Source organism: Brassica napus, chromosome A2 (genome assembly GCF_020379485.1).
Source record: "Brassica napus cultivar Da-Ae chromosome A2, Da-Ae, whole genome shotgun sequence".
Classification (NCBI taxonomy): Eukaryota; Viridiplantae; Streptophyta; class Magnoliopsida; order Brassicales; family Brassicaceae; genus Brassica; species Brassica napus.
In genome coordinates this window covers 2,403,119-2,425,300 of record NC_063435.1, presented here as the reverse complement: position 1 = coordinate 2,425,300, position 22,182 = coordinate 2,403,119, and the positions used below count along the sequence as shown (strand labels likewise).

General features: G+C 34.9%; 4 protein-coding genes across 7 annotated transcripts; 2 read left to right on the top strand and 2 right to left on the bottom strand.

The window, feature by feature from the left end:
• Nucleotides 1-402: 402 nt before the first annotated feature.
• Nucleotides 403-2,378, bottom strand: LOC106354413 (heavy metal-associated isoprenylated plant protein 21). Its single transcript, XM_013794338.3, has 3 exons — nucleotides 2,061-2,378; nucleotides 1,595-1,670; nucleotides 403-877 (listed from the first exon to the last, which is right to left on the bottom strand). Exons 1-3 carry the CDS (start codon nucleotides 2,136-2,138, stop codon nucleotides 582-584), a joined length of 450 nt encoding a protein of 149 aa, XP_013649792.1. The 5' UTR covers nucleotides 2,139-2,378; the 3' UTR covers nucleotides 403-581.
• Nucleotides 2,379-3,723: 1,345 nt separating this feature from the next.
• LOC106355978 (putative RNA-binding protein Luc7-like 2) lies at nucleotides 3,724-6,959 on the bottom strand. 3 transcript variants are annotated; one of them, XM_022699418.2, is made up of 13 exons: nucleotides 6,711-6,959; nucleotides 6,466-6,518; nucleotides 6,224-6,392; nucleotides 6,086-6,149; nucleotides 5,893-5,972; nucleotides 5,675-5,813; nucleotides 5,506-5,567; nucleotides 5,197-5,259; nucleotides 4,959-5,017; nucleotides 4,569-4,650; nucleotides 4,362-4,405; nucleotides 4,087-4,293; nucleotides 3,724-4,001 (listed from the first exon to the last, which is right to left on the bottom strand). In XM_022699418.2, exons 1-13 carry the CDS (start codon nucleotides 6,855-6,857, stop codon nucleotides 3,983-3,985), a joined length of 1,188 nt encoding a protein of 395 aa, XP_022555139.2. In that variant the 5' UTR covers nucleotides 6,858-6,959; the 3' UTR covers nucleotides 3,724-3,982. The 3 variants fall into 3 exon arrangements, 1 of the variants encoding a protein (XP_022555139.2); XR_002656975.2 differs by lacking the exon at nucleotides 3,724-4,001 and adding an exon at nucleotides 4,776-4,823 and having other exon boundaries at nucleotides 4,178-4,293; XR_002656976.2 differs by lacking the exon at nucleotides 3,724-4,001 and adding an exon at nucleotides 4,776-4,820 and having other exon boundaries at nucleotides 4,178-4,293.
• Nucleotides 6,960-14,793: 7,834 nt separating this feature from the next.
• LOC106357280 (AP2-like ethylene-responsive transcription factor BBM2) lies at nucleotides 14,794-18,519 on the top strand. Of its 2 annotated transcripts, XM_013796963.3 has the most exons (9): nucleotides 14,809-15,567; nucleotides 16,008-16,425; nucleotides 16,629-16,711; nucleotides 16,818-16,826; nucleotides 16,926-17,014; nucleotides 17,156-17,229; nucleotides 17,380-17,430; nucleotides 17,512-17,588; nucleotides 17,711-18,519. In XM_013796963.3, exons 1-9 carry the CDS (start codon nucleotides 15,339-15,341, stop codon nucleotides 18,388-18,390), a joined length of 1,710 nt encoding a protein of 569 aa, XP_013652417.2. In that variant the 5' UTR covers nucleotides 14,809-15,338; the 3' UTR covers nucleotides 18,391-18,519. The 2 variants fall into 2 exon arrangements, with proteins under 2 accessions (XP_022555094.2, XP_013652417.2); XM_022699373.2 differs by lacking the exon at nucleotides 16,818-16,826 and having other exon boundaries at nucleotides 14,794-15,567.
• A 708-nt stretch (nucleotides 18,520-19,227) lies between these two features.
• LOC106407637 (cellulose synthase A catalytic subunit 7 [UDP-forming]-like) lies at nucleotides 19,228-21,987 on the top strand. Its single transcript, XM_048749242.1, has 7 exons — nucleotides 19,228-19,401; nucleotides 19,684-20,079; nucleotides 20,172-20,247; nucleotides 20,658-20,772; nucleotides 20,863-21,129; nucleotides 21,382-21,727; nucleotides 21,795-21,987. The coding sequence occupies exons 1-7, from the start codon at nucleotides 19,327-19,329 to the stop codon at nucleotides 21,963-21,965; spliced, it is 1,446 nt and encodes a 481-aa protein (XP_048605199.1). The 5' UTR covers nucleotides 19,228-19,326; the 3' UTR covers nucleotides 21,966-21,987.
• The last annotated feature ends 195 nt before the right edge of the window (nucleotides 21,988-22,182 follow it).

Here is a 22,182-nt window from a genome sequence, read left to right as displayed (position 1 = left end):
GAATAATAAACCATGTAGACTAAAATGTATCCGTGGTACAACTTACTTTTTCAATTCTTGAACTTTTGGTGGTGGTTTAAGGTTAGATTCTTTTATACATTCCTGGGGGACCAACGCGTTTTTTTTTTTTTGCGAAAAAGAAAAAGACAAAACATTTGATAATAATGTGAACACAGTGTTTTCTAATCAATTGAAATGCTTCAAAATAATCTCTTGCACAAGTAAAAGTATCATAATACCAATGCCACAATTGGTTTTTGAGTTTGCATGCCATGTTATAAGGTAGATAGAGTTTGAGAAAGTCTAATGGGAGTTAGATAGAGTGTATTTTAAACCAATGTATGAGAGACTGTCTTCAAACGAGCAAAAAAAATTGTATAATCAACACCTACACTCCAAACAAAACAACATAATATTTTCTCGTTATCATTTTTAGCTTGATCCCGTCTCAAAATTGCAATTTATTACAATAGTTTCTACATTACCTTTTACTATATTATGAGAATAGTACCAAAAGTAGATGTGTCGTTCACACAAAAAAAAATACACATACTATATGTATTTTGTTCGCACAATTCATTTCACATGATGGAACAAGCGGCCTGGACGTTGTCGTCACTGAAGAGTGAAACGTAGTTCTCACCAGGTGTGTTTGCAGCTGGAAACGCTTGTGTGGGGTTGCGGATGTGGCCTGCGGGGGCACGTTTGTCGTACATGCCAGTGTCAAATGGGTAGTAGACCATATGCTGAGGTATGTAAGGCCAAAACTCTGCCTTCTTCCCTGTGCTCTTCACTCTTTTCAACACCTTGTTTGGATCCACGTGACCGTTCACCGTTATCCGGCTCTGTTTCCGGTTTACCTCCACCGATTTCACGCCTGTACCGGTCGGTTCCAAACATGAAAAAGGTAAATAATGGTCTCAACTCTCAAATGATATGTATTCTGAACCAAAGCAAATATTATGAATAAACGTTTACAACATATGACTACATCATGATTTTTAAATGTTAAAAGAAAAAACTTAATTGAATATATAACTTACAGCTAGTAGAAATTATACGCAAATTATTTTACTTACTTTAAGATACTTAAGATATATATATACTTTTTTTTATAAACCCTATCGGCGATCTGGTCAGTTTCGGGAGGAACACACTTAGTGCTAAAGAGTGGACTGGCTGCCACACTGCCTGATCCGAGTTTCGAATATTTTCCGACTAATGCCAGAAGATGAACCGATCATCATTTTTTTTGAAACATGTATTCCTGACTTTTTGAATCATAATCTTTTCAAAACAGAAGTTTTTGTAGTCTTTTTTCCAAGCAAATGATGAGTAATTATAAGTTATATTTGGGGAAGCTATGAAATTGTAATTTTAAGAGAAGCATAAGAATCTTTTTTTTTTTTTTTTTTGGAACAAGCATAAGAATCTTTAAAAGAGAAATTAAAAAGCAGAGAGAATAAAGAAAATGGAAACAAAAAGAAAAAAAAAGAGAGATTGGCGCAAAGTTTTTTCTTTTCTTTTTGTTGATAAAGGTCTTAGATTGGCGCAAAGTTTTGATTCAAAGTCAGTGAGAGATGAGAAAGATAACCTTTCATGCGACGAACCACGTTTCTAACTCTTCTTTCACAACCATCACAGTCCATTTTCACCTTGATATCCACCGTCTACAAAAACACATTCATTGATATTACTAAAATAAACATCCAAAATTATATATAACATTTAACATCCATTCATTACCGTTGTTTTAGTTTAATATTATTTTAGCATGTTATTGCATCATGTGTGTCATCTATGATTTACCGATATACATCTGACAACGAAAAAGTTGATAAGACGGATAAAAACATATATCTTTCATGCAAACGAACGTGATCATGTTCTAAAACATTACATAACACATGAATTTTATGCACACACGAAACGTACTAGCATATAGTTTTGGAGTTAACCAAAATTGATTAGAATATATATGTATATAGATAATAGAGTATTGTTTTACATAAATAACCAAAAGCCGATCGAGAAGTAAAGATATTTAGAGAAGAACAAACCTGCAATGGCTTACGCTTGGTTTTGGCATTAGAGTATGTATAAGAACAGAAGCTAGAGATATAATCAAATGCACCCATTCCTTTCTTCGCCAAAAAAAACTATGTATTAATAAATGATCAAATGGGTATCAATGTATATATTTTATGTGTTTGTTTGGGTTTGTTTATGTGTATGAGTGAGCGTGTGTATATATATATATATATTGGGAGAGAAGAAGAAAGAGCCTTTCTTATATAGAGAAGGAGAAGAGAGTAACGTGACATGCATTCAAGATTCCATGTTATATAGGCTTTCTTCAAAAATATTACTGGTCTATTTTCATTAAAAGAATGTAACTATTTCCCACGAGAATGTTGTAGAAGAAAAGGTGTATTAGGTTCAGAAAGTGATAAGGAAAATAAACAACAATAAATCAAAATTTTAATATATAAGAAATGAATCTTCTCCTGAAACTTAGTTTTCAATTCGAACTCGAAATTGATGAAACTGAAAGAGCAATAGAATTAAGTTAAATAGCCATTCTGATATAATAAAAATGTCACTTTCTTCTTACTATTGTAGTGAGAAATGAAGTGCTAAAAAGCTCTTTTATTGGCATTATTAAACTTCGTTCCTTTTCTATTGGCCTTTGCTTGGTTTCGATTCAGAGACTATGGCTTTGTCACCCAATTATTATATATCAATAACAAAGTCCCAATAATTGCCTAACATGATTCCCTCAACTCAGAAACCATACAACTTTATATACATACACACTATTTTAAGATGCGTTAATCAAAGCTAAAATGAACGATGGCCTTTGTTTATTGTTTGACTAAAATCATTGAACTATGCTAAAACTTTAGATGCTTTACAGTGTGATGGAGTTACAAATGATCTCTGACCTTCCCTTGGCTTTTTCTATAATTGTGTATATAAACATATAGTTCGTGCATGACTGATGGTTGCGTGAGTTTTAAGTTGTTCTGCTCATGAAAACTATAATATAAATATGTACATATATACATCGTACCATATGATATGAAGTGAATATAGTATTATGTTGATGATCAAATTGACATTAAATTTCAGTTAGCATACGGAGAGAAGTACATTATACGCTGACATGACGTTGAACCCGTGCTTACTTTTTTGTATAATTTATAAGTTAACTTTATACTGAAGATTTAGAATCTTCCATCTATGTATACCTCTTTGTTTTCTTCCTTGAATGAATGCAGTGAGAAAAATAATAATAAGCTAACTTTATACTGAAACATATCATAGAATTTTTAAATCGTTCGTAGAATCTAAGCGACTTGTGTTGGACAGCTCTTGATTTGACTCTGTGGTCTTTACAGCTTTAAATCAACCGTTGGTTTTTTTTTTTTTTGCTCAAAAAAAAAAAGCTATCAGAATCCAAAACAATTGCCACAATTTGTATTATTTTTGTTTTAGAATAACTTCAACTGGATAGTGTAGGATTTTTAAAGTAAAGTCCAGACTGTCAACTTATACTATACGAATTCGAACTATTGTATTTTTGGTTCGGATAATATACTAAAAAAAAATGGATGAAGTTACTAAAAATTGGAGTTGACAAACAAAAAAACCATCTTTCTATTCAGAGAAGTGGGCTAAAAACTACCTGCCCAAAAATACTTCTCAAACAGAATATGGTTATTTAATTTTATGACAAATTTGATTATATATCAGCTGAGAGAGCCATGAAATCACCGCAGTCGTCTACGCACAAGTGTTTGATGTCATCAACATATAAAAAGCATCCCAAGAAACTCTTATTACAAACTTAGCACCGTACAATTTCAAAAATCTTTTTAACACATAAGAAGAACGAAACAGTGTTTGTAACTCCAGCTTGATCCTAACCGCATCTGTAAAACCCCCTCTTAAACCTGCTGCGACCGTCTCTGGCAGCGTCTTAGTAGCGGTCACGGCGTCTGTAACATGGTTGAAACATATAAATTTTAAAGGAAACCAAAAGATATGCAGTTAATAAAATATGTTTTCTTGATCAAAGTTTACCTGCTGCGGCGATCATAATCCCTGTGTCTTTCCCTAGACCGTGACCGGTCCCGCCGGCTTCTTGAGTCATAGTTTCTGTCATGTTCACGGTGGTCATGATGCCTGTCGCGTTCTCTACTCCTACGGTCAATATCTCTTCCACGGTCACGGCTATCCCCTCTGTCTCTATCTCTACTTGATTCTCGCTCTCTGCTCCTCTCCTTTGACCTGAGATTGGTAGTTTTTCAGCAAAAATGTTAAGGAAGCAAACCAAGCACAAGCTTAGGAAAGTAAACCTCCTTTCTTCCACCCGTTCCTTGTGAACTTTGTTTTTCTCCTCCTGAAGAAAACATAAAGAACGTAACTTAACTATATTTTTGGTATAAAACTGAATAAACCGACGGTATATAAACCGAACCAAACCAGAGTTATAGTAGCTATTTTTTATAAACCGAAGAAACGATTGAACCCTCACAGTAGAATATTATATTGTTTGTTATTACCTGAAGCTCTGCTAGTTTGTCACGGATCAACATGTAACCCAAATGCAGCTTCCCTCCAAAATGATCAGCCAACCGACGATCACTAAAGGCAGCACAAAAGATTTTTAGTATTGCCAAATACAAATCAAAGTGACATAAATATAGTTTAAAGCTCAATTATTTATTTATCTCTAACAACAGGCACAATAAATCAAGAATAGAACGCACATTTATTAGCTGCAATAAGTAATCCTGGGCGCAAATAGTAGCCTGCTGCTGGTGAAAAAGGAGGGTACAATAGCCGGTGTCAAAATAATGAAACCACTTTGCAACTCAGGAATCTATTACTTACTAGCTAAACGCCAAGGAGCTATAACGCGTAATTTTTTTTTAAAAGTAACGAAACTTAACTTGTCATAGATGCTCAAAAATGCTCCGCATATGTCACATAGACGCAGCTTCTGGTCTGTCTGATAAAACAAAGTAACAGAGAGTGATGAGATACGGTACAGAGCAGGGATGAGAACATTACATTCTAAAATCAACAGACTAAACAAACTATATACAACACGAACAAGAATCATGAATTTTGAGGGCATCTATAAGCAATAAATTTCAAAAAGGTGATAGCAAGGTGATTTTTACTTACAATGCGCACATCAGCAGCAGTGAACTTGGTTGAATCCACAACAGGTTCTTGCCTAGGAGTAAGCTGAAACATATACACGTCACAACACTCTTAAGAACTTATATAAAAATAGGGGGAAAAATATAATACGACAAGTGAAGTAGGGAGGGAGAAAAAAACATGCCGAACTATTCAAGCAATGTACTCGAAACAAGACAAAAGAGAGATCCCTATTTCAACAGACTTCATTTACAACTCCATATCCTATGAAGTATCTCTGAGATAAGTGCCAAACCAAAAAAAAAAACTAATTTAAGAAAGAAAACAAACCTTCTTAAGAGCTTCAGCCTCTTCTAGTGCTTTCTGCGCCTCATCGACCATTCCTTGTTCCCCTGAATGAAAAAAAAAAACAGAAGCCGCAATATTAGACTACCTTCAAGAAACTTCAACATCACCACATATAGCGAAAGAGATATAAGATCAGAAGATATCCCCTTACCAAACTCTTCAGCTTTCTTTAATTTCTCATTGATCATCTCTTGAGTACGAGGATCAGGCGGAGGTAATGCTGCAGCTGGCTGCATGGGTTGTGGCAAGGATGCCCTATCTTTGTTGAAGGCCTCCAACAGCAGCACAGCCTGTGTAGAAACAAGACAAAGGACTTGACTGTTAATAAACTACAAGACGCAACAAATAGCAAAGCATCTAAGCACAGACCTGTAAGTCAGCTCTCTTAGTCCTCATCTCTTCAACTAACTCAAGTACTCTAATCTTCTGATCCGTTTTTCCTTCAAGATCTGCGATATAACATCACCATTTTAAAGATTAAATCAATTGCTTTTCCGAAGAGCAAGCAGATAAAACATTTAATAGTGAATTAAGGAGCTTAAAAGACAAATATTTATATTACCATGCAGGTCTGCTTCATTCATCTTCTCTTTGATTTGCTTTGACAGCTCAATAATCTCAGGTGACTGCAGTAAAACAAATGAAATGATGAGGAAAAGCCTAAGTTAAACAATAAGATTAAAACTTAGATCATCATCACCTGAGTAACTTCGGTAACAGAAATAGCAATGGCAGCTTTAGCATCCTCTTCCTGAAGACGCTTAAGAGCCCTACCAATCTTCCTATCACACTCAACAATAAGCCTGTCTATCGCATCTTCCAACTCCCTATCGTAGTTGTCAACACCTTTTGCCTTTGCTTCTCTATATCTAAGAACGAGTCAAAGGCCACACAGTACAAATGAAAGAAATAAAGTTCCACTGCACATAAAAAAAAGGATACTCTTTCCTCAGCTGCAAAGAGTGCACCTTTGGGCAAGGACCCATATCCATTTTCTGATAATAATAACAATAAAAAACCCAAATTAGCAAATCAGTGAGCCAATACACTCTGAAGCATTCAATATACAATTAAAGCTCTTTTCACTAAAGCTCTCTCCTTTTGTTATCATGGATGATAAAGTTAGGATTTTTCGAGATACTAATTGAAAACCCATTAGCCCAAGGCGTCGAGGATATACAACTCACCGTTAATTGGAAGAGCTCGTGAGGGCAGAGACCAGATAGGTAGAGACGACAGACATCGCGGTCGTAGTATTTGCGGTTCACCTCCGTGACGTCACCGTTTCGGTTAGCTCCCATGAGCACATCGAGCTGCTTTCGCATGGCGTCCATCTTTCGTTTTGTCTCTTTTGAGTCACGATTCGATCCTCCCTTCGGACAGAGAGATACTACTGTGTTTCGATTTTTTATTTTTTGTTAATTAGGGTTCAGTCTTTCAGTTATAGTCCCTTAAGATTAAACTAGATTTGGACCTGCACGCCCGTGCGGGTGTATTTTTAAAATATATACAAATAATCAAACGTAAATATCTTAAATAGTTAAAATATACTCAAAACTCCAAAAATACTTAAATAATTATTAATTTTCTATCCAAATATTTAAACCAAACCTATTTAAATTGGTTATCCAAATCCGAACCAAATCTTAAAAAATCTGAACTGAACACGAAATCCCAAAAAGACCCGAAAACGAACCCGAACGCCCACCCTTAATCACTATTATATATATCCTATATGTGTCATCATAGGTTACAAAATATGTGTTATCATATAATTAATCGTATTTTATACGTACCATCAAATAAGTTTTTTTATAATTAATAATATTTTATACGTACAATCATATAAATAATCATATATATTATATTTTAAAATTTAATGTGAAATATAAAAACCATAACGTAAGTTGGTGTTTAAAATTGGGCTTTGTATTGTATTTTTCTTATATATATTGAAAATATTTTTATAATAGTTATTAGAAAATATGTTAGTAAAAATCAAATTTTGAATATATATATATATTTTTTTTTGAATGAATTTTTGATATAAATCAATTTTAAATTATTGTTTTGATTTTAATATTTTATATATCAAATAACATAGACCCATTACTTTTTAATATAACTAGAGATTTTTTCCGCGCTTCGCGCGGATTATGTCTTATAAATTTATTTTATTTATAATATTATTTGTTAATTTTTTTCTTTTATATTAACTTCTTGTTTTTCCAATGTTAGTTTTTTTTAATTTACATTTATATGTTAATAATTTTTCATTTTTTTGTTGAAGATGGAGAATTATATTTTTTATTGATGGTTTTTTGTATGTGATAGTGACATAAACTTTTTGAAATTTTAAAATAATATTATATATAGTACGATTAACACATTAAAGAAGAGAAACATATTCAGACACATTTTACACATATGCATAATTTTAAACATTATATATGTATATATTATAAGTTTGAAACATGTAAATGCTTTCTAAAGCTAAATACTTGTTCTGAGTTTACATAACTTATCGAAAGTTTTATCTCTTTTTAAATTCAAATCACAGAAAAAATATAAAAAAGTCAGTATAGATAGGTTTTTTGGGCTTTTAAATCAACACTGAAAAATTACATGAATCAGATAACAACAGTTTTGTAAACAACTGGATAAAATTTGACCGAGCCAAAGATTTTCACACAATATGTTCTTTCTTCTTCAAATTGCGAAGAGCCTATAGGCACAAGAAAAAAATCATAATTTTTGTTTTCACTTATATAACATTTTTTCTCCTTTACACACGGAGTTTATTACACTGCTATAAGCAATGTAGAACTCTATTCATATAAGATTCACATCTATGCATTTTGACAAAGAAGAATTTCAGCCATCTTTAGTTTCGGAATGTACCAACTTCAGTCATATACACCATATTTTCTCTATGATTCAAAACTTATAATTTTAATATATGTGCAGATTTCCATGTGAAAAGGCACGCACGCCATCTATCATTCAACCTATTACTTTTTCCAAAGTAAACACTATAATCCTCGTTTGGTTAGCTCCACAAACTAATCTCTTTGGATCAGTTTATCAAAAAATATGGATACTAATGTCAGAAAAGAATATAAACACTATCAACAATACATATTGGCACAAGAATATTTGGTTCAAGGAACATATTCCACGTAATGCGTTTATATCATGGCTGGCTTTGCGGAGAAGACTGCCAACCAAGGATCGTTTGAGGCGTTGGGGATTAAAAGTCTCAGGAACGTGCGCCCTTTGTAATCTGGAAATAGAGACTCACCATCATCTCTTCTTTGAGTGCTCTTTCTCTCGCTTGATATGGGAGCCTTTTGCTGCTGAAGTTTGGATTTCTCCTCCGGCTGATCTACACTCTGTTGCAGCCTAGATCAATCAACCTCGCGTCAACGTAGATGCACATGCTACTCCAGTCATCAAGCTCTACTTTCAGTCATGTCTCCTCACCTTCATTAGTCATCCTTGCCTCTTTCGACCGTATGATGCGTGACCGTCTCCTCTCTTACCCGGTAAGTTCTTCTTTCTCATCTTCTCTACTTCTTTTTATATTTCTTGTATAAGACTTCCTTAAGGCTTTTTTTACCTTGAGTTGTTGTTGGTTGTTTTTGTTTCCTTGCTGTAATAAGTTGTTTAAAAACAACAGTGTAACCTTTTAGAAAATAATAATCTTAACATCTTACCAAAAAAAAAACAACAAATATTGACTTATTTATGTGAATATATATTTTATTTTAAATCATTATAGTGGACGAATAAAACACCATAATTTGTACAACAAATTTTCTTAGATTCACCTCATCATACTCACCATTTTACCATTTTAATTACATAATTTTACATGAGCTTCTTCATCCTTCCCGGTTATTTTCTCTTTATTTATAACTACAATATAATGTTATAAATTATATATATTATAAATTAATAATTTATTTACCCTTAAAGTCTAACTATTAAAATATAACATAATTCAATATAGATATATGATTCTATTAATAAATTAGCAGTTACAAATTTGAAATTTCTAGAAATATCAAAAGTTGTATGTTAGTTAATTATTTTCTAAATGATATTTATTTTTAATTCTTTTTAGATGAGAATATTTTGGCTGAGGTGGATAGTCTCAAAAGCCTTGAATTTAGTCCCTTTTATATAGTAGGATGTAATTGACTTCCAATTTTTAGTAGCATAAGCCCATTATTTTTTTTCCTAACTTACTACTATCCGTGTTTCCAAACAGTACTATTTTTTTAACTACTATCCATATTGCCAAACAATCTCAATGTGTACTTCAACTTTAATAATATAGATAATTTGAGATTTTTCCCCAACTAACATTTTGGGCTTAGTTTTACAATTTAAAAGTATTGGGGATTTTTTTGCGAAAACAAAAGATCTTTCCTCGGCAATTATTCGGATCTTGACTGTAGACCCAACCGTAGCTACTCTAGTGGACCCGGATCTGACCTTAAGGCAATCATTTTTGGGCTTTTGAGTTAACCATAGTTATATTTTGCAGTTTTTAAATGAAAATAATAATGGTGCTACTTGAAGGATTTTTAGCTTTTTAAGTTGGGTTCAAAAAAAAAAAAAAAAAGCTTTTTAAGTTGGGTTCTTGACTTATATTTAGTTGTCACAAATGAGGATTCCTCTGAAAACCAAAATTCAACTAAAGAATGCCATATTAAGAAGTGAATCCTTAACGTTATGTTTCATCATAAAGAATTCAACTTTCTGTAAAAAAAAAGGAGTTCCAATCATAACCTTGCCTTATGTATGCGCACGCCAATTTAACATTCGGTCAATTATGAAAAATCTGAACGATAGAAGGATTTTTCTTTTCCAAGATATATATATAATAAATTAGATACGGAAAGTAAAAGTATTCTAAAAGAAAATGAGATGTGTCAGTCATGCAAAAAATGAATGGTTGTGATGTAGAGTGGAAACACAAGAACTCCCCCGATTTGATCCAAAAAAAAAGAACTCCCCCGCTTTAACCGGGGAAAAGGCTGTTCTTGTATAAAAAATGAAAAGTGAAATGGTTGATTTATTTGTCTTGATAAAAAATATAAAAATAGAGCATAAATATTAATAATATGACAATGACACTGGTTGGTGCAATTGCAATGTGCTAATGTTATGGGTTTTCGTACGCCGAAGGCAGACGTTTGCAGACCCTTATCATTTCCACATTCGTCTTTACATTACAGAAGATAAAATATTGTGTAATATATGAGAGATTCCTTATATAGAAGGTCTAAATATGAAAGCACTATAAACCCTAATTTCAATCAACAAGACCTCTTTTGATTTAAAATGTTAATCAACAAGAAACGATATTTTGATTTAACTAAACATGTGTATATTAGACCAAAAAATGAATAAAGTATTAAAATACTTCTGAATGAGCATGCATGTTGCTACTGTTAATGTGTATATATATAGTAAACATGTGCATGCAAATGCACAATGAATGGGTGCAAAGTAAAAGGTTTAGGGTGGAGGAATGGTAGAACAGCAGCACTGCAGCAGTTGCATTTATACTGACAAATACCTCAAACTCATCCATCTGATTTTTCAATACTATTTTCCTCTTCTTTTACCACTCTTCCTCATTTTCTACCTACATACAGGTTTTATTATTTTTGGCCACACGCTCTTGTCAGTTGTAGATATCTTGATCGACAGGTGTTTCCATTTGTTTTCAGATGGATTCTACAAGTCTTTTCTCACATCAATAAGTTAGCCCCAACACATTAATTTCCCTTTTTTGAAAAAAACACTGCTTAAAACTAATTCCTTTGTTTGGCTTTGACAAGTAATAATGGTTTTACACAAAACTCTGATCATGATATAGCTAAACCCTCATCCGTCTTTTTTTTTTTTTTATAACGTCTGCTTTATCATTAATGAACTGAGGAGTTTACATAATCTTCATGAAGAAGATTAGTTATGAAACATGGAACATAATAATAAAATCGATAAGAATCATCATTAAGGCTTCGGTGAGTAGCTAGCTTATCCGCTACTTTATTTGCTTCTCGCCCAATCCATTGGTACAGAACTCCTTCAAATCTTCTTTCCCACCATTTGATATCTCTTATCCAGTTGTAAAGACCAAAGTGCTTACGTTGATAGTTGAGAAGTTGTATAGCTTTTAGACTGTCTCCTTCAATAATAATACGTCTATACCCTTTGCTCCAGCAATATTGCATTGACATGAGGATTGCTTGTAGTTCTCCTTCTAATGCAGTACTCACTCTCTTCCCTTTTGCTTGAACAGCTCCTCTGTAGCAACCATTTGCATCTCGCAAAATCCATCCACTATTACTCGGTGTATGATCATTTATAAAAGATCCATCTACATTACATTTCATCCAATTCTCAGCTGGTTGTTTCCATCTGTGTTTTCTTGGCACACGAATAGGTATGTTGTGTCTTGGTAATTCCTCTTGCACCATCTCGACTTCCTTCCATTCATTTGCATCAGCCTTTGCATACTTGATCACATTCTGCCAATGGTATCCTTTTTGTTGAAAAATCATTTGGTTTCTGCTCTTCCATAAACGCCATAGAATCCACCATGGTAAATCCTGTAGATGGGATAGCCGCACTGAAGTTGAGCATTGTAAACATGCTTCAATCTTTTCCTCAAAAGTAGTTGTTGTACTTGTGATGATCATGTTAGAGATACCAGAGGCTCTCCAAACACATTGAGCATAAGGACAATTAAAGAACAAATGGTGTTCTGTTTCATCCTCGAGTCCACATCTACGACATAGTGCTTGTTGAGTAACATGTCTTCTTTTTAGGTTCTCCCCAGTAGGCAAACTTTTTGACAACATCTTCCACACAAAATGTTTGATCTTGGATGGAACTTTCGTTTTCCAGATTCTTTGTTTTTGAGTAACATTACCGAAGGTAGGGAGTATTAGATTTTGCTGAGGCAAATGAGTAGCGAGCCAATATCCTGATTTGACTGTATACAAACCATCTTCATTGTAATGCCACCCCATAAGATCTTGTTGTGCGTGTGGGCTGATTTTTAGTCTCAGTATACGTTCCACATCTTCATGTACTACATCTTCACGCAATTTGCTTACATCCCATTCATTCCTTCCAACTACAAAGAAATCTCGAACTTTACAGTCTGTTACACTACTGTTGTCTAGCGCTCTTGGAGGTCTTGGAAGATGATCTGGAATCCAGGGATCCGTCCACATATTAGCATGCGAACCATCTCCTATCACATACTTCATCCCTTTTGTAACTAGTTCCTTTCCATATAATATTGATTTCCACGCATAGGAAGCTTTTGTCTTCTGGACTGCTTCAAGAATGGTACAGTCCGGAAAATATCTAACCTTTAGTATTCTCGCCATAAGACATGAAGGATGTTGCAAGATTCTCCAAACTTGTTTTCCCAAAAGCGCTTGATTAAAAGTTTCCAAATCTCTGAAGCCCAATCCACCTTCACGTTTAGGAACACAAACTCGCTTCCATGAGTACCAATGCATACCTTTCCTATCTCCTTTACCCCACCAGAACTTAGCCAATAGATTATTGATGAGTTCACAAACCTCTTTTGGTAACCTAAAGACATTCATAGAGTAAATAGGTAATGCCAAAGCTATAGACTTTAATAATACCTCTTTACCCCCAGGAGATAAATGCTTTTGTTTCCAGCTTTGAGTCACTGATTTAACTTTCTCAATTATATAAGCAAACATTTCGCCTTTCTTACTTCCAAACTGCTCTGGTAGCCCCAAATATTTGCCTATACCACCTTCATTATGGATGCCGAGTAGATTCCTCATTTGAGTCTTGGTATGAGCTTGAACTTTGCTTCCAAACAGAATAGAAGACTTACTCAAGTTGATCGATTGACCAGATACTTCCTCATACAACTTGAAAATGGATTTAAGTTTCAGAGCTGCTCTTCTATTTGCTAAAGAGAAAAATAAAGAATCATCAGCAAACAAAAGATGATTCACTGGAGGAGCCTGATTGGCAATCTTTATACCCAATAAAAATCGATTAGCCATTGCTTGATTCATCATATGTGAGAGGACCTCAGCACATAAGATAAAAAGGTAACCCTCATCCGTCTTTCATTTTTACGTTTTACCATTATTAATACGTGGATGCAGTGAAATCTTATCTAAACAAAAATAACGCACATGCAATGCTATTAGCAAAACAACACAAAACACACACATGCAATGAAGTTAATTAGTTTTATCGTGGATGATAAATATGTTTGCAACCGAACCAATTATATTTCTTTTATTTTTTTAGTATTGTCCCTTCATCAAAACATAAAGTAAATGAATAACGTTTTGAGTTGAAATCAGAAAAAGTTAAACCGTATATCGAAAGTGTAATTAAGAACCTTTAAATTCGTATAATTTCACTAATTGAGTGGATATGTTGAAATAATTGAGTACCAAAGGCCTCGGGGTTATTACAGATATGAACAAATTATAAGAGAAATAATAGTATGGTTTTGCAGGTACGAGGCAATTCTCGAACGTGTGTTGGTGGTGTGTTAGATATCGCAAGCATAATAATGGAGGAAAGTGAAATAAATTATAAAATAGACAAAGAGGATCCATTGAATCGTATCTTACCAAATAAAGTCCAAAACTTTTAAATTTGTCTAAACATTCGAAAGATTATAAACACATGCACATGCTCACTATCTTTTCATTGATCCATGTGTATACCCTATTTTTGCCTCCCTAATTACCCTAATTTCCCTAAATCATTTTTAAATTCGATATTAATCGGATAAGCTCAACTACTTTACAACTATCGCTTTAGGATGTACATCTCTAGCATCCCCTACTAGTCATTCACCTCTATGTAATTATGCTAGTTTTAAGTATTACATTTATTTACTTTTTGCGTTTACAATGTTATTATAGTTGGACTGTTGGAGGACGGAATTATATGTGTTTTGAAACTTTTGGGACGTTTTAATTGGCTGAACAACAGCCACTGGAAACTTATTCGTTTCTGTTATATGTGTAAGTTTGTTCTTATATACTACATATATTTCAAATAGCTATTAAAAGTAACATCAACAAAAAAATGTGTATTGCATTTTTAAAAATGATTAGTAGCTGAGATATGACATCTTGTATGATCAAGATCACCTGTGAAGCTAACATGTCTATCTTTAGAGGAACGTATGTTTCGTTAAACAGGGATCTATGTAATTCAAATATCAGCTCGCTCGGCCATAGGTTCACATATACACATGTCTCCACCAGACACAGCATCGTTGGTCTTAGTTCGACAGCTAGCGAGTTTTGGATTTTACTATTGGTCCTCGTGTTACTCTTTTTATATTTTTGTCACAAACGACACGAATCTCATTAAAACGGAGATTTGATTTGAAAGGGTTTTTTCATTTTTGACTGATTAATTAAAATGTCATTAACCAAACTTGATAGGAGTACTATTTAATAGATTAGGCAGTTAATTATTTACTAGTTACTACCCCTACCCTTCAAACCGACCAATACATCTCCACATTTTCAAGTAAATGTTTTTTTTTTTAATTTTCTGAATTTAATTTCAAAATTCGTTTATATAATTGCGCATAATACGTCGCCTCGGAAGAAATGAAACATTATGTTTTTGACTTTTCTTCTTCTTCTTCTCTCTTCATTAAGACCAAAACCTTTTTCTCTTCGTCTTCATGCATGAACCCTAACTAAGTTCTTCTTCTCTAATCTCTCACAAGAAACCTTTTAGATCACCTTACGAACTCGATGAATAATAACTGGCTAGGTTTTTCTCTCTCTCCTTCTGACCAAAATATCCATCGTACGGGGGTCGTCGACTCTTCCACCGCCACAACAGCCGTAGATGTCACGGGGGAGTATTGTTACGATATGACTGCTGCCTCTGATGAGTCTTCAGCTGTTCGAACATCGTTTCCTTCTCCCTTTGGTGTCGTCCTCGATGCCTTCACCAGAGACAACAATAGTCACTCCCGAGGTTATTGTTTTAGAATTACTTATTTATTTTATTTGTTTTTGTCAAATTTTCTCCTTCTTCCAATGCATAGAACAAAAACCAAGACTCACGCACGCACGTAGCCCTATTTTGTTTTGTCTTTTTTTTTCGTTTTCGTTTTCTTTTCGGGCTTGTTTATTGATTTCATTTCTTTTCAGAATATCCATGTGTGGGGTTTGATGTTTGTTCATTTCTCATGAAATTAAAAGTTTGTCAATCATACATAAATACGAATTGATATTATATATTTTCTCATTTATTTAGTATCATAATATATACATATACAATTTAATTTTGTATCTTTTTTTGTTCTTACAATGAAGGAGAGAATGAACACCATTTCGTATATTATAGAACGGTGATGAAATCCAGTTCAACAAACCATTGATTAGTTACGGAATTCTTTGTTTTTTTTTATATAGATTGGGACATCAATGGTGGTGCATGCAATAACATCCACAGTAATGACCAAAATGAACCAAAGCTTGAGAATTTCTTCGGCCGCACCACCACGATTTACAACAACAGCGAAAATGGTGGAGATGGAAATGGTGGTTGTGGAGGAGGAGACGGTGCTGGTGGCTCATTAGGCCTTTCGATGATTAAGACATGGCTGACGAATCAGCCGGTGTCTAATGTGGATCATCAAGAGAATAATGGGAATGCCGCAAGAGGCTTGTCACTCTCTATGAACTCATCTACTACTTGTGATAGCAACAAGTACAACAATAGGAATAATGTTGTTCAAGAGAAGACCAATGTTGATAGCGTTGATGCTACACCTAAGAAAACTATTGAGAGTTTTGGACAAAGGACGTCTATATATCGCGGTGTTACAAGGTTCTCTTCCTTTATTTAATTTTGGATGTCTAAAATGTCGTTTGAACCGTGATTTTCTCGGAAAAGATTGGGGTATTTAATGGATCGGTTGAGAGAGTGCTACGGAATGTTCCTTGATATATATGGGCTCATATAGAATATTAATGAATATATATATATATTGGTATGCTCCATGATGAAATATGTTTGTATTAAATGTTCAGGCATCGGTGGACAGGAAGATATGAGGCACATTTGTGGGATAATAGTTGCAAAAGAGAAGGCCAAGCTCGCAAAGGAAGACAAGGTAATAATATTTAATTTATGATTTGTCATTTTTCATACACCATTTACTTTCCAACTAATCTAGGTTTTTTTTCATGGGTGTTCTAACCTGATGGTTCTCTACTCAGTTTATTTGGGTAAGTATAAGTTGAACAAAGCTATGAATAAATAATAATGTACTTATAATCCAAGTAAATCTGTAGTCTAATTCATTTTTAATCTGATCATGCATGCAGGAGGTTATGACAAAGAAGAGAAAGCAGCTAGGGCGTATGATTTAGCCGCACTCAAGTATTGGGGAACTACCACTACTACTAATTTCCCTGTAAGTCAATTTAATCAATATTACAACACCTCAGAATTTCAAGCCAATTTTGTTCTTTTTTTTCCGGTCTGTTTAGGCTTATAAAGCCATTATCTTATTATTAATTTTTATGTTTAGTATTTGGTTTGATATCATATGCAGATAACTGAATATGAGAAAGAGGTAGAAGATATGAACCACATGACGCGGCAAGAGTATGTTGCCTCTCTGCGCAGGTACATAATGAACCGCTGTATTTATTGCTTATGGCATCTATTATATATTCTAGAAACCCATCACCCTCACGCGTACATTCTTTTAATACTTCGTTATTCATGTCTAATAATTAGTATGCATCTATATATAATACACATTTAAATATGCAGGAAAAGTAGTGGTTTCTCTCGTGGAGCATCGATTTATCGAGGAGTAACAAGGTAATCGACATAATTGATAACATATACAATATTTAAAGCCTTTTTGTTTGATGAAAAATATTCTCCCAATGGGTACGATAGGCATCACCAACATGGAAGATGGCAAGCTAGGATCGGAAGAGTCGCCGGTAACAAAGACCTCTACTTGGGAACTTTTGGTAAATTTAATTAAACTTTTTAAAACAAAATTTGTAAGCAATCAAATATATCAATAGATAATAACTAAATACTATATAATATATACTTGAAGTTTACATATGATATGATATGACATATGCAGGCACACAAGAAGAGGCTGCAGAGGCATACGACATTGCTGCCATCAAATTTAGAGGATTAACCGCAGTGACTAACTTCGAAATGAGCAGATACAACGTTAAAGCAATCCTCGACAGCCCGAGCCTTCCTATTGGTAGCTCTGCGAAACGTCTCAAGGAAGTTAACCATCCGGTTCCTAGTATGATGATCAATAATAACGTTTCAGAGAGTGAAAATGATGCTAGCGGCTGGCAAAACGCTGCGGTTCAGCATCATCATGGAATAGATTTGAGCTTATTACAGCAACATCAAGAGAGGTACAATAATTATTACAATGGAGGGAGTGCTAGGGCTTATTTTAAAGAAGAGGAAGATCAGCACCATTTCTTGAGCAACTCGCCGAGCCTCATGGCTAATATCGATCAGCATAGTTCTGCTTCGGGTGATATGGTTACTGTTTATGGAAATGTCGGTGGTTATGGTGGTCATCAAGGACTTGCAATCCCGGTTGGAACATCTCTTAACTGCGATACCTTGGCCGCTGCTGAGATTGCTTACGACGCAAGAAACCATTATTATTTTGCTCAGCAACAGCAAGGAGGAGGTTTTCCTGTGGGAATTTCGAATAATGTTGGCTCTAATATGTACTTTAATGGGGAAGGTGGTGGAGAAGGGGCGTTTACAGTTTGGAACAACACTTAGGAAAATAGTTAAAGATCTTTAATTAATGTTTGCTTTGTGTGTTGTTAACAGTTCGATTCTGTTCTATTTCTTGGTAAGCTTCGTGTGACATTTTATTAGTTTCGATTTAATTGGATAAATTTTATAAAGTATGATCACATTTTTTTTATTTTTAATCTACCATTGGAACCATATGTTTATATTCTTTTAGAGCATGTATGTTTAGGGAAGATAAAAAATACAAAGAGGCTCTCAAATTCTGATTTGTGCACGTTGGTAACTAATTCCACATGCTCGATTCTTCTCCTACTCTACTCTTTTTGTTTTGCTTGACCAGTGACCAACATGAAGCAGGATTTATATTCTGAAGTAATGAAGGATGGTCAGGGCCCCTTCTGTTTCCCTCTGTCAGGCCCAAACGGACCAATTAGAGCCCATCAGTTTTCCCATGGGCTTGTATGCAGAAAACTCATATATAGGCAGGGAACCTAACTTGGCTTGCACTCTCCCCTCACCAAATCTTCCAACTAATTTTAATTTTTTTTTAAAAATACAAGTACATACATATCTCTCTTTTGTTGTTGGCATCTTTTATAAAAAATCAGAATAACCATATATATTTTCAGTGTAATCAATAAGTGGGAAAGCGATTAGGACAGTAAAATGATAAGAGACTTTTAAGAAGAAGCGGTGAAGCTTGAGAAAACCGCGACCTTTAAAAGAAGACATGTTAGCTAGCTGATGGATGTGAGACTTGAGTTTGTTGCATGAAAACAATATTAAAAAAAAAAGACGAAAGCTTAGCTTGAAGGCAATGGAGACTATGCAACAAACTACGTACCATACAGAAAGAGAAACTTAAAAAGGGTTTCATCATCTTCACTGATAAAAGAAAACTTGTTCCCTCATATACTGAATGTCCTAGCTTCGGTTTTGTCCTCTCTCACTGCCGCTGATATGGAAGCCAGCGCCGGTCTTGTTGCCGGTTCGCATAACCGTAACGAGCTTGTTGTCATTCACAACCACGAAGAGGTAACTCATAGTCTGATATTAGTTTTTAGTTTTTACAATACAATTAACCCATTTTAAGTAATTATAGTTTTTAAAAATATCATATCTTGTGATTCACAAACGCTAAATTAAGGTAAGATCATCAAAACAAGCAAGAACATGTAATTAGTCGATATATTTGGGATTAGTTAAGGATTATATGATTACTGTAACAATTAAAGATTACGTTATATACTTGCAAATGATTTTGTTGATATATACTTTTCATGGAACTGAACATTTAATTTTTATTAATAATTACAGCCGAAGCCTCTGAAGAATCTGGATGGACAATTCTGTGAGATATGTGGAGATCAGATTGGGTTAACAGTGGAAGGAGACCTGTTCGTAGCTTGCAACGAGTGTGGTTTTCCAGCGTGCAGGCCATGCTACGAGTACGAGAGAAGAGAAGGGACACAGAACTGTCCTCAGTGCAAGACTCGTTACAAGCGTCTCAGAGGAAGCCCAAGAGTGGAAGGAGATGAGGATGAAGAGGATATTGATGATATTGAGCACGAGTTTAATATCGATGATGAACATAACAAGCAGAATCATTCTGCTGAGTCCATGCTCTATGGGAAAATGAGCTATGGAAGAGGTCCTGATGATGATGAGAACGGGAGATTCCCACCTGTTATAGCCGGTGGCCATAGTAGACATGTACAGAGAAAATATGCTTTACATAATTTTTTTAAAAAATATATAAGATCAACTTTGTATAATTTTTTTAATATCTTTGGGATTTTCTGCAGGTAAGTGGAGAGTTCCCAGCTGGAGGAGAGCATGGGCTTCATAAGCGTGTTCACCCATATCCATCTTCTGAAGCTGGTGAGCCTCTCTGCTCATTGTCCTCTATAACTAGTAGTAGAAGAAAGACTAAATGATGTTGTTAACCATATACTTAGATACTCATAATATGTGTGTTTTAAGGTCACTTATCATGCAAAAATAACAAAGGTATGAAGCATGTCAGCTAGGTATTGAACTAGTTTGGTAGTAGATAAGGACATATTTTTATAAACAAGGACTTTAAGCTCTTACCAAAATTAATCACCAGAGCCTTGTTTGAGAAAGAGCTGCTTCTGTAATGAAACTAACTACAAGAAAATGAAGTAGAGGTTTCTAACAACTCAATAGGGACATAGTTTCATACACAAGGACTTTAGGCTCTTATTACATTGTTATAAAAGCACATGAAGTAGATGTTTCTAACAACACTTTTCTTCTTCTTTTGGTAGGGAGTGAGAGATGGGATGATAAGAAGGAGGGAGGATGGCGAGAAAGAATGGATGACTGGAAGCTCCAGCAAGGGAATCTTGGTCCAGAACCAGATGATGATCCTGACATGGGACTGTAATGTCTCCACACACATGTGTTTAACACTTCAGTTTTGTATGATTCATGCTTACAGTCTTTTGGATATTTTTTGGAAATGGCTTGCAGGATAGACGAGGCAAGGCAGCCACTCTCGCGGAAAGTTCCCATAGCATCAAGCAAGATCAATCCATATAGGATGGTCATAGTTGCTAGGCTTGTGATTCTAGCAGTTTTTCTACGTTATAGACTCTTGAACCCTGTGCATGATGCTCTGGGGTTATGGCTAACCTCTGTGATCTGTGAAATATGGTTTGCCGTCTCTTGGATTCTTGATCAGTTCCCCAAGTGGTTCCCTATTGATCGTGAGACCTATCTAGACCGTCTCTCCCTCAGGTTAAAGTCCACACATTCTCAAGTTGAAGCCTTAAAATCTAATCCCTCCGTTTTATTTTATATATTGTTTAAGAAAATTTCTTAGCTTGTTAAGAAAATCATTCCATTATATCCCTAATTAGTATTGAGTTAAATGAATAAAGATAAATTGGAAAACAATCAAACATGCATTGAAAACATAAAACTACACTTGTAATGACAGAGAGTATGAAGTTGGTTTATGGATACAACATTTTGTTTTTGTTTGTATAGGTACGAGAGAGAAGGTGAACCAAACATGCTTGCCCCTGTAGATGTCTTTGTAAGTACAGTGGATCCTATGAAGGAGCCTCCCTTAGTCACATCCAACACCGTCCTATCAATCTTGGCCATGGACTACCCTGTTGAGAAAATCTCCTGCTACGTCTCTGACGATGGTGCTTCAATGCTCACATTCGACTCTCTAGCAGAAACAGCCGAGTTTGCAAGAAAATGGGTTCCCTTCTGCAAGAAATTCTCCATAGAGCCACGTGCTCCGGAGATGTACTTCACGTTGAAAATTGATTATCTCAAGGATAAAGTCCAGCCAACGTTCGTTAAAGAACGTAGAGCCATGAAGGTAAGTGTAATATCACTTGAGTTCAAGTTATATCACCACTCAATAACTAAGGCTTGGTTTCTTGCAGAGAGAGTATGAGGAGTTCAAGGTGAGGATCAATGCTCTTGTGGCTAAAGCCTCAAAGGTTCCTCTAGAAGGTTGGATCATGCCAGATGGAACACCATGGCCAGGGAACAACACTAAAGACCATCCCGGTATGATCCAAGTCTTCCTCGGCCGCAACGGTGGATTTGATTGAAGGCCACGAGCTCCCTCGCCTTGTGGATGTGTCACGTGAGAAGGGCCTGGTTTCCAGCACCACAAGAAAGCTGGTGCCATGAACGCTATGGTTAGAGTAGCGGGAGTACTCACAAATGCACCTTTCATGCTGAACTGGGACTGTGATCACACGTTAACAATGCAAGGCCGTGAGGAAAGCAATGTGTTTTTTGATGGATCCTCAGATTGGAAAGAAG

Coding starts and splice junctions, on each gene's coding strand:
- LOC106357280 (XM_013796963.3), top strand. CDS start 15,339: ATGAATAATAACTGGCTAGGTTTTTCTCTCTCTCCTTCTGACCAAAAT. Junction 16,426..16,628: donor ATATATCGCGGTGTTACAAG/GTTCTCTTCCTT, acceptor TTAAATGTTCAG/GCATCGGTGGACAGGAAGAT. Junction 17,431..17,511: donor ATTTATCGAGGAGTAACAAG/GTAATCGACATA, acceptor TGGGTACGATAG/GCATCACCAACATGGAAGAT.
- LOC106355978 (XM_022699418.2), bottom strand. CDS start 6,857: ATGGACGCCATGCGAAAGCAGCTCGATGTGCTCATGGGAGCTAACCGA. Junction 5,260..5,505: donor AGGCTGAAGCTCTTAAGAAG/GTTTGTTTTCTT, acceptor TATATGTTTCAG/CTTACTCCTAGGCAAGAACC. Junction 5,018..5,196: donor CTGCTGCTGATGTGCGCATT/GTAAGTAAAAAT, acceptor TTGTTTTATCAG/ACAGACCAGAAGCTGCGTCT.
- LOC106407637 (XM_048749242.1), top strand. CDS start 19,327: ATGGAAGCCAGCGCCGGTCTTGTTGCCGGTTCGCATAACCGTAACGAG. Junction 20,080..20,171: donor CCGGTGGCCATAGTAGACAT/GTACAGAGAAAA, acceptor GATTTTCTGCAG/GTAAGTGGAGAGTTCCCAGC. Junction 20,773..20,862: donor GATGATCCTGACATGGGACT/GTAATGTCTCCA, acceptor AATGGCTTGCAG/GATAGACGAGGCAAGGCAGC.
- LOC106354413 (XM_013794338.3), bottom strand. CDS start 2,138: ATGGGTGCATTTGATTATATCTCTAGCTTCTGTTCTTATACATACTCT. Junction 1,671..2,060: donor CCAAGCGTAAGCCATTGCAG/GTTTGTTCTTCT, acceptor GTGTTTTTGTAG/ACGGTGGATATCAAGGTGAA. Junction 878..1,594: donor CGTGGTTCGTCGCATGAAAG/GTTATCTTTCTC, acceptor CGACCGGTACAG/GCGTGAAATCGGTGGAGGTA.